The sequence below is a fragment of the Octodon degus genome, unplaced genomic scaffold, assembly GCF_000260255.1.
Source record: "Octodon degus isolate 3935 unplaced genomic scaffold, OctDeg1.0 scaffold00116, whole genome shotgun sequence".
Taxonomy (NCBI): Eukaryota; Metazoa; Chordata; class Mammalia; order Rodentia; family Octodontidae; genus Octodon; species Octodon degus.
Genome location: NW_004524692.1, coordinates 769,565 through 780,485, shown reverse-complemented (window position 1 = coordinate 780,485; position 10,921 = coordinate 769,565). Strand labels below are relative to the sequence as shown.

Genomic DNA, 10,921 nt, shown 5'->3' with positions numbered 1-10,921 from the left:
TTAAAATTAAAATGTAGATCCTGAAGCTGGGCACAGTGACACACCCCTATAATCCAGGACTCAGGAAGCTGAGGCAGGAATGAGGTCAACTTGAGCTATACTGGGAGTTCAAGGCCAGATTGAACTACATAGTGAGATCCTATCTCAAAAATCAAAAAAACCACACACACACACTAAAACCCAAACCCACAAGATACGGTGAATGCTGCTGTCAGGTGCCAGCCAACATAAAAGCAGGCTCCTAAAAAAAATATGATGTGTCTTCATCCACCTTATTTATCAATTCTAGCACTGTGCAACTTTTGGCTCTTCCCCAAAGTCAAAACGACCATGAATTGGTTCAGGACACTGAGGCAGGCACAACAAAACAACTCACAGAAAAGTACTTCTGAACTGCTTCCGAAAGCGTCATACACAGTGGCATGAGTGTTTGAAGCGAGGGAGTATTCTGAGGGGTATTAATGACAAAGCATCTTTTACTGTAATGATTTCTACTTAATAGTCACCATAGTCTTTCATCACACCTCATATATTACATACATACCATGTACATATATGGCACACTGCACAGGTATCATTCATTTTGTGGTCTGTTTTCCTTCTCCAGACAATGCACAAAAACAATCTTTTTCTACTTTATTCATCTAGCATCTAACAGACACAGAGAAGTTATACAACAGCACCTTGTCATAGCACTGAATCAACAGGCTGTTTTATATTTTCTTTGTTTCAATTTGGGGGGTAGGGGGTACCTGAACAAGGTCTTGAACTCAAGACCTTGTGCTTGCCAGGCAGATACTGTGCCACTGAGCCACACCCTCGGCCCTGGTGTTTTTATGAGACAGGGTCTTACTATGAAGCTCAGGATGACTTTCAACTCACTATGTAACCCAAGCTGGCCTCGAATTTGCAAGGATCCTCCTATCTCAGCCTCCTGAGTGCAGGGATTACAGGCATAGGCTAGCACACCCAGCCTTTCTGCTTTGTATTCTGAGATACCATGTCACTATATGGAGTAGTTTGGCCTTAGATCCTCCTGGGTCAACCTCTCAAGTGCTGGAATTACATGCATGTGCCATCACACCCTCATTAGGCCATTTAAAAATGCCACCACTGCCAGGGATGGTGGTTCATGCTTGTTATCCAAGAAATCTAGAGCCAACTCAGGACAAATTAGCAACTTGGAGAGACTATGTCTTAAAAGGGGGGTGGGTTGGAATGTAGTAGCTCACTGGGAAGGTCCTGGGTTCAATATTTAGTAACAAGGGCTGGCCAAAGAGTTTAGCAGATTAAAGCACCTGCAAGCAGGCAGGGGGGGCTGGGTCACAAGCCTGCTGTGCTGGCTCCACCCCCGAGGCACAGCAATTGAGACTGGGCGTGGTAGCTCGTGCCTGTAATCCCAGCTCTTAGGAGGCTGTAAGCAAGTGGATCATTAGGATTCGGATCTAGTAGTGAGATCCTGAACACCCTGTAGACTCTTCCCTAAAATACAAAAAAAAAAAAAAAAAAAATTAGTAAAAAAATAAAGGGGCCGTGGAGATGGCTCAGTGGAATAGGCGCTTCTCTGGCAAGCACAATGGGCTGAGTTCAATTCCTGGTTCCACGACTAAATAAATAAATAAATAAATAAATGAAATATTTTAAAAGCTAATACTGGATGAAAAACTTGACTCAGAACAACGTACTGTCACAGTCAGGCCCCGTGGAATCTCGGCGGGGCTGTGACAGCAGTGCTGCCTGCATGGGGGCACAGCTTCTGAGCCAAATACAGAATTTCACAACCATTATTTCCTGACTTCAGAATTAGGAAACATAAAGCACAAACACAAATTATCTATAATGATTTACAAATTGTGAAAAGCCAAAAACATAGGGTCATTATATCTCACAGCAGGTGAGATGACTCAGAAAATCTCCCCCCTTGGTGGATTTCCATCATTTCCAGCAAGAAGCCAAGGCCAAGATGAACATTCAGACGACTGGAAATAATCATTTCAGCTATAAAAAAACAACCTGGGTCTACAAACTGCCAGGGATCACCCAGCCAAGTTCAACGCCACAGCTCTCACTTGCTAAAACTCAAATTTCAAGGTGAAGAGTGCAAACACATCCAGTACTTGAATCTGTCCTACTTCAAAAAAGATGGAGAGTTAAGTGAGATTAAGTATGGAAGTGCCTTACAAACCCGAAAACTATGCAAGGATGAGTCACCCACAATTTCTTTAAGTTAATATCTTACCTATTTTCTTTTTCTGTTGCCGACCAGCTGACTCTGTTATTGTTTCCTTCTTCTTTTCCACTGTAAAAACATAGTAACACAACATTATGCTGAAGCACAGGACGCTGTCTCACTCCTGGATTGACTGAGGCTTGTAAGAAAGGGAAGACTGGAGATGGGGATGTAGCTCAGCAGGATAGGACCCAAAGTTGAAACCACAAAAAGAAGAAAAGGGTGTAACTTTTCTTTATGGTTGACTTCTTTATGGTCACGATTAATTTCACTGACCTGATCCTAAACTTGCTAACAGTAAAAGGAGAGTAGACACATTATAAGAATAAAACAATAGCGGCTGGCTGCAGCAGGAGCTCTGTGGTGGGATGCTCGAGTTTAGGCCCCAGCACTGCAAAAAGAATCACTGCACTTGTAAGCATCATTAGATAGGTACTTAGCACAGTGTTAAGTCAATACTTAACCACAAGGGAGATGATTTTTCAGACCACCAGCTGAAGAGGATTACCTGCGCCACCCCCAAAGCACAGCTTTCATTCAGACTCTGCTTCCTCAGATAACTAAGGTAAACTGTATGTTTACAATAGAAGGTAGGAAATCATTTATTCACTTATTGGCTGCCTAAGTAACAGGCGCTATTTCGAAGAGAGTAAAATGTATAATTCTTGCCTTGTAGAGGCAACTAAATGAGAGTAAAGTATCAGGACAGATGGACATATGCACAGAACAGGAAAATCAGGAGGGCCAAACAGACAAAGACAAGTGTGTAAGGTAAGAGAGCAACAATAAGCTTCTCAAAAGGAATAGTGTAATGTACTTATATTTATTGTCTTCAATCACCTGCAAATAGACTAGAAATATCAAAAATTACCTTTACTTATTTACATGTTCCCCATATTACCTTAGTATATTAAAAGTAAGCAGCAATATACATGTATTATTTCTAAAAATTAAAAAAGAGAATTAGCAAGGAGAACTTTCCCTTAATACATTAAGTTTTTTGCTTGAATTCTAAAAGCAAAACTGGCATTATTACTTTATCAGAGATATAAAATTCAAAGTGACTCCATTCTTGCAAATGAAATACAAAGTGTGGACAAAGATAAAACGCATACATTGGATGCCTTAAGAAACACATATTGGGGGGCCGGGGAGATAGCTCAGTGGAATAAGTGCTTCCCTGGCAAGCACAAGGGCCTGAGTTCAATCCCTAGTCCCGCCCCCCCCCCAAAAAAAAAAGAAGAAGAAACACATATTGGGGCCGGGGAGAAGGCTCAGTGGAATAAGCGCTTGGTAGATAAAAAGAAAAAAATTACTGGGTACAATGACACACACTTCTACTCCCACCACTCTGAGAGGCTGAGGCAAGAGGAACAAAAACTGTAGCCCAGCCTGAGCAACACAGCAACTTAGCAAGACCCTATCTCAAAATAAAAAATTTTAAAACAAAACTGTGCCAGGATTAGTGTGAAGGACCTAGGTTCAGCCCCCAGTACTAAAATGGAAAAAAAAAAGAAAAAAGAAAAAAAAAGGGAAAAATATTATATAAACATTATAAAAGGTACTTATATATTTAATACATGCATAAATGCAGAGAATGCTTGATTTAGAATAAAGCTACTAGTGTGAGGTTATAAAATGAAGTTAATTTGGGCTGGCCAGACAGCTCAATGGACTAAAGCGCCTGCTTAAGCAGATGCAGGGACCTGGATTCCATACTCAGTTTGCCATGCCCCGAGGGTATGCTGAGACAGTGACTGAGAGTGGGTGTGGTGGTATGAGCCTGTAAATCCAGTGCTTGGGAGGCTGAAAACAGGAGGATCACTACAAGTCTGATCTCTATAGTGAGACCCTATAGACCCTGTACTAAATACATAAAAAAAAAAAAAAATTAACTCAAATTCCACAAATGTTACAGAATGATAAAAATGATATCTTAAGAGATAAAATGGACAAAAAAAATGTTTATTCTTTATTATTTCAAAAAGAAAAAATATGACCTTTCCACTCTAGAAGGACTATAATGCAACTATTTATATTTAAAACTAACTGCATAAAAAACAAGGGTAAGCAAAAAAGACAAAAGACTAGAGACTCCATAACAAGAAACAGAGATTCTGGAATTAACAGGGTTAGCAAGAACCCTAAGGATTTTTTTTTTTTTTTTTTTTTTTTGCCCCTCGAATGCCTTCAGGGCACTTTTGGCTGGCTGGAGGGTTGTGGGGATCGAACTAGAACAAGCTGAGGCTGACAGCTTTGTGGAAGCAGCCACTTAAAGAACTGAGCTAGGGCCAGGCCCCCAGCAAGAACCCTATTACACAATTTACATCATAGAAAAGAACACCTGCAAGCAGACAAGCAGAAGGAACAGCAGCAGCCACTAGAAAGGTCTCAGCGCAGGAGGGTGACTAATGCATCCAAGGAACAGAACACAGGCCACGTGAGGGAAGCACAGAGAGAAGAAAGGGACACCTGGGAGGACAAGAAATGTAGACCACTGTGGGGACTTGGGCCTTTCCTCTGTACTAAGGTATGACACCGCCACAGGGGCATGAGCACATGAGGGACACGGTAAGATAGGCTTTTGCAAGGACTGCTCTAGCTGTTACCCTGAGAAAGACTACAGAGACAGGAATGGCTGCTGCTTATAATCCACATGAAAAGCATCATGCTGAGTGTGGTGGTACAGGCCTCTAATCCCTGCACAGTCAGAGGCTGAGGCAAGTCTACAGGGTCAAGTCTCTAATGACTCAGTACCCTGTTTCAAAAATTTTAAAAAGGGCTAGAGACGTAGCTCAGCATGAAGGCCCCACGTTCAATCCCCAGTACTACAAAATAAATTAAAAATTCAAAAATCAATATGCTTGGGGGCTGGAGAGATGGCTCAGTGGTCTAAAGCACCTACTTGGAACAAGCTTGGCAAAGCACAGGGACCGCGGTTCCATCCCCCAGCACCACATGCCAGCCAGCCCCACCCCCTGATGGGCTGAGCTGGCCACAAACACACACACACACACACACAATAAATAAATGTAAATAAATAAATAAATAAATAAGAAAGACATTTAAAAAAAAAATCAATATGCTTAAGATCATGGTGGTACAAAGTGGAGGCACTGAAAAGGGATCATATCCTGGATATTAGAAGACAGCCCTGTACTGTTTGTCAATGACTGGACAAGGCTTATGAGAGGAGTCAACGAGAACTATACCCAGGGCCATCGAGATAGCTCAGTGGTCTAAAGCGCCTGCTTAGGCAAGCGCAGGGAATGGGGTTCGATCCCTGGCACCACATGCTAAGCCAGCCATCAAGTCTGGTGTGGTGGTGCATGCTTGTAATCCTAGCCCTAGGGAGGCTGAAAACAGGAGGATCACTACAAGTCTGAGTCGCGTAGTAAGACCCTGTACCAAACACATTTATTTTAAAAAAGATAACTACACAAGTATTATAGCTTGAGCAGCCCAAAAGATGGATGTGCCATTGATCAATATCAAAAGGCTACACATGAAGCAGGCTTGGAAATGAAAAACAAGTATTTAATTGTGGGGTTTGAGATGAGTTTAGACTATGCTAAGATGACAGATTGCTACTGAAATAATGAATTTTATATTAAGCAGAAAAGGCCAGAGACATTAATAATGGGGGCTACCAGCCAATGAGTTCATAAGAGAGTGAATATAAAGAAAAAAACTTGGACCTAGGAGGCACCTTGGGGGTATGATGCTTGCCTGGCATGTATCCAAGCATCACAGAGGGAGAAAAGAAAAAAACAACCTAAGCTTTTTTTTTTTTTTTTTTTTTTTTTTTAAGACAGCGTCTCATTATGTATTCCAGGTTGGTCTTGACAACTCTTGGCAATCCTCCTGCCTCATCCTGCTCAGTGCTAGGATTATGGGCCTGAGCCAGCATGCCCAGCTTAAACTAAATTTTGTATCACCCCTAATAATCAACAACAGGAGGTCAAGAGGAGAAATCCATACAGAAATTGCAAAAGAATGGCCAAGAAGATGAGAAGTAAATCAAGACAATATGATGCCTGGAAGCCAAATGAAGAAGCATTCTGAGTTTTCTGGCTTGCACTACTAGAGAAGCACAGATGTAGAGGTCACCAAGGTAAGGAAATTCTACATGAGGATCATGTTCGTCACACGATGAGTTTGGTTTTAAATATGGTGAGGTGTATTACCAACAATGAATAAGGAATGGCAAACTGTAATTTCAAAAGCCTGGGTTCGGCCCCTAATTCTTTGTTTGCTCTGGGTTGAGTGTATCATTAACTTCCTAGACTCACTTCATTCCTATAATGTGGAGGTAACATTTATACAAGTAGCCACAAATGGTTACTATGTGGATCAAATGAGTTTTGTCTTTATTTTTGTTTGCAGGCAAAGGATCAGACCTAGCCTTGGGCATGCCAGGCATGCATGCCACCACTGAATCACATCTTCTGTTGATCAAATGATATAATTAATTTTTTTGTGCCAAGCACTATGAGAACACAAGAAAATGACAGAATAGAGAAAGATGGCTGGGCGTGGTGACACATGCCATAATCCCAGCACTCAGGAGGTAGAGGCAGGAGGATGGCTGTGAGTTTAAGGTCAACCTGGTCTACATAGTGAGTTTAAGGCTAGCCTGAAGCACATAGTGAGACCTAGCTTTTTTTTAAAAAAAGTATGGCATTTTTAAAAACAGAAGCAAAACTTAGAAATCCATTGAAGAAAGACTATTGGAAACCAAACTATGCCTATAAAAGACCATTCATGTTGTACTGTCAGCTGTGTCCTGTTGAATTCCCACTTTACTTCAAAGACAATAATCCTAATAATTCTTAATCTTTTCTTCAACACTTATTCAGTGTCCCAATATCCTTACTTAACATATGGCTTATCCCTGAAGATACACTTACCTTGAATCTATTCATGATAACCTATCATTCTACACATACACTTTACCATTTTTTTTCTCATATGCTATTTCCTGTTCATACAATTTCCTACCCTCCTCCCACGTAATTCTCTATCAAAATTCTAACTATCCACAAAGGACTACAGGGCCATCAAAATCATGAAGACATCCATAGTCCCAAGTCTCTCTCACAAGAGAGACTTCTTTAGAACTACCACAGCATAATATCCACCTGCTATGTCCCATTCTTCCCTTTAGTTTTATTATCCATATTATATAGAAATCTACTTTATTTATTTATTTATTTATTTTTGCGGAACTGGGGATTGAACTCAGGCCCTTACGGAGCCATCTCCGCAGCCCCTAAAATTCTATTTTAAATAGATTTCAAGTTGAATTATTTATTATTCTTACCAAGTCTTTGTGTCAGTCGGTTCTCCTAAAATATTCCCTTTCAGCTGGGCATGATGGCACATAGCTGTAAACATACTCTAACAACTTGGGCAGCTGAGGCAGGAGGATGCAAGTTTAAGGCCAGTCTAAAACTTATCAAAACAGTAAAGGATGAAGCAGTAGTCCAAAGTCTGTGGGTTCGATCACCAACACCAGTATACACACACACACCACACCTTCTTGTGAACATGCACTTAATGAACTTGACCTATTGAAAGTTTTTTTTGTTTTGTTTTGAGATAGGCTGGCCTTGAACTGGCACTGATCCTGCCTCAACCGCCAGAATGCTGGGATTACAGGCAAAACATTTGCCACCATCCCTGACAAAAATATTTCTTTTTTTTTTTTTTTTTTGACAAAAATATTTCTAAATGTTACTGTACTCACGTTTTTTACTCTGCTTTTCAACTTCTGCCTTCAGTCTTTTGTACTTGTCTGTTCTGTAAACCAGGACCCAGGTAATGCCTAAAACATTAATGACGACAAGGTAATAGGGGACAGGATTGGGCCGGTGACAGCAAACTGATACCAGCTAGAGGTTATTGTTGGAGGTCAGATTTCAACATAGGTGAACTTCTTCAAACATGAATACAATGACTCTTCAACCAAAACAACTGCAACCTGATGTGAAAGGGTCCACAACTAGGGCGGTGAAATCTGGACTAAAGAAAACTTCCTCGCCCCGCTCCCGCTCCACCTTCCAAGGGTCGCCCGCGGACTTCCTGGAGCAGACGACCCCACCCACGACAGCTGAGGCTCGACTGCCCCCTGCGGTTCCAAGGGCCCCGAATGCCCTCCTCCCTGAAACTGTCAAAGGTCCGAGAAACGGCCGTGCTCACCCTCGGCCAGCAGAGCCGTGCACACGGAGATAAAAACGATCAGGAGAGTGTCTGCGAACATGGTGCTCATCTCGCGCCCCGCCCTGCACTCCCACCCGCCGGGGAGCGAAAAGGCAGGGAAAGACACGCGCAGCCCACTTCCCCGGGACCCGGGGGCCGCCGACCACCGAGGGAGGAGGGCGCCGACTTTGACAGGCAGGAGGAGACACTTCCGCTTCCGGGACGCGGCGCCGGAAGCACGCGCTGCAGCCCAGCGGAGCAGTCCCGCGGATTTGGGGTGCCAGCCCCGAAGTCTCGCGGGCTAGGGGCTGGCGCGCGCGGGAGTCAAGTTCCAACTCTCGCGAGACTTGGAACTCGCGTCCACGGAGGCAGGACTGCCGCGGTGGCGGTCTCTGCGTCCTGTGGCGCGTACTGGCGGGCTGATCCCCGTTACTTGGGCTTTAGCCCGAAGGCCAACGCTATGGCCGTCATCTAAGATACGTTGGCCTAGTGTTGCTGTGTAGTGGACTGACTTCAGAAATGTGTACCGGACCCCCGGGTTTAGGCTCCAGAAGTAAGAGGGAAAGTTGGACACGCGGTGTGTTTAGGACTTCCGTAGAGAGATGTTCAGAATGTGGCAGTGACACGGTCCACGGGAGATGAGAAGAGTGGAAGCCGTGGCTCAGGAGTCCTTTTGGACAAAGCGAAGAACTTTTAGACTAGGAGGGGCAGACACAGATGCCTGGAAATACGTTATGTGTGAAAGAGCGGCGAGGTGTGCCTAGAGAAGGGGTCATGAGCGCAGACGCGCCTCCATACGAATTAGATTGCGCCACCTGGGCTGAAGAGGATGGGGGCGGGAACCTGTGATCCGGCGTCCTGGAAGCTGAGTCAGGAGGAGGAGGAGGGCAGCCTGCCTGGGCTGCATTGTGAAACCCTGTCTCAGAACAAGAAAAAAGTGGGAGGAACCGAGATGTGTTGCCAGGTCACTAAATTGGTATGAAAGGAACATTTGATATCCGCATCTAACTCCTTTTTTTTTTTTTAGGGTGGTTTTACGTATGTAGACCTTACTGCATAAATGTGACTGAGTTTATTATAGAGAAAGGTAACAAAATGAGTTTCAAAGAAGACGTGGAGACACAAACTGGATGTGAACCTGCTAACCATTGGCTTCAGCAGCCCTGCCATGGATCTGGATGATTTTTTCTCATCAAGAAGTTGATCTTTCGAGCCATTTCCATGTTGTAGATCCGCCGGCAGGTTTCATAGCTTTCCCGCTGGCGGCGGCGGCAAGGCTTTTCATAATATCTTCGTCGCTTAATGTCCTCAATGAGCCCATCCATCGTGAGAATTCTGTTTAGTGTCCTGTATGCACCTTCTACGTTCCCATCTTGTGCCATCACAGTCCTGGCAATGAACTTCAGATGTTTTGCCATGATCTCGGATTTAAGTCTTCACTCTGCAGAACCATCCGCCATTCCTCCGCGGCGCGGGGTCCTCTAACTCCTTTCTTTAGAGACTGGACCTACCCAATTTCCGAGGTCTTTCTGTTTTTCTCATGAAAGCCCAGAAATCCTGATGTTTATGTTAAATTCGTAAGTATTCCTAATTTACTGAAATTCAGAAAGATGTTCCATCTAGTATTCCCCAGGGAAATTACCTATTATAAGGTACACTAGAAGTATCCTGTAAAATCTTGCTTAGGGGCTGCTGTTTACTCAGTGGTTTAAAGCGCCTGTGGATCGATCCCCAGCTACAAGTGCCACGTGAGACTCACCGGAGCCAGCCAAAAAAATCCTCCTAAGGGCCGGCCAAGTAGCTCAGCGGATTAAAGCTCCTGCTTAAGCGGACGACACAGGGGCCAGGGGTTCAATCACCGGGCCTTCCCTGTCACCCCCTCCTCCCTGCTCCTCCCATCGGCCCTGCCCCCGGGGGCGTGCTGAGACTGGGCGTGGTGGGACACACCTGTAACCCCAGCATAGTCAGATCTGTGTAGTGAGACCATATAGACCCTATACTAAATACAAAAAATAAAACCTTGCTGGGCATGGTGCTGCAGACCTACGGTAATCCCAGCACTCAGGAGGCTGAGGCAGGAGGATAAGTGCAAATTCAAGGTCAGTTTGAACTACCTAGGGAGACCTTGTCTCAAACAAAAGAAAATTAAAAATTAGGAAAGCAAAGTTCTTCCTCAGAGTTGGGAAGGCTCCAACAAGACATTTGACAGTAGAATAAGTGCTTCCCTGGCAAGCGCAAGGGCCTGAGTTCAATCCCCGGTTCCACCAAAAACAAAAACCAACAAGACATTTGAGGTAGGTTTTTGTTCAACCTCATGTCACCAAAACAAATGCTGAGATATGAGTGACATTTGACGTCAGGCCTGATTTTCTTTTTTTTTGTTTTAAACTTATTTATTTTAATTGTGTGTGTGTGTGTGTGTGTGTGTGACCAGCTCAGCCCACCAGGGGGCGGGGCTGGCTGGCCTGTGGTGCTGGGGGATTGAACCGC

At 43.9% G+C, this 10,921-nt stretch overlaps 1 protein-coding gene and 1 pseudogene across 1 annotated transcript in view; both read right to left on the bottom strand.

The window, feature by feature from the left end:
- Window positions 1-8,678, bottom strand: part of Tmco1 (transmembrane and coiled-coil domains 1) — a 32,707-nt gene extending 24,029 nt beyond the window's left edge. Inside the window, 3 exon segments of the mRNA XM_023699794.1 lie at window positions 2,240-2,299; window positions 7,980-8,057; window positions 8,432-8,678. Coding sequence (XP_023555562.1) covers window positions 2,240-2,299; window positions 7,980-8,057; window positions 8,432-8,501 — 208 coding nt within the window. The 5' untranslated portion in view covers window positions 8,502-8,678.
- A 907-nt stretch (window positions 8,679-9,585) lies between these two features.
- LOC101565819 lies at window positions 9,586-9,901 on the bottom strand (annotated as a pseudogene).
- Between the last annotated feature and the right edge of the window lie 1,020 nt (window positions 9,902-10,921).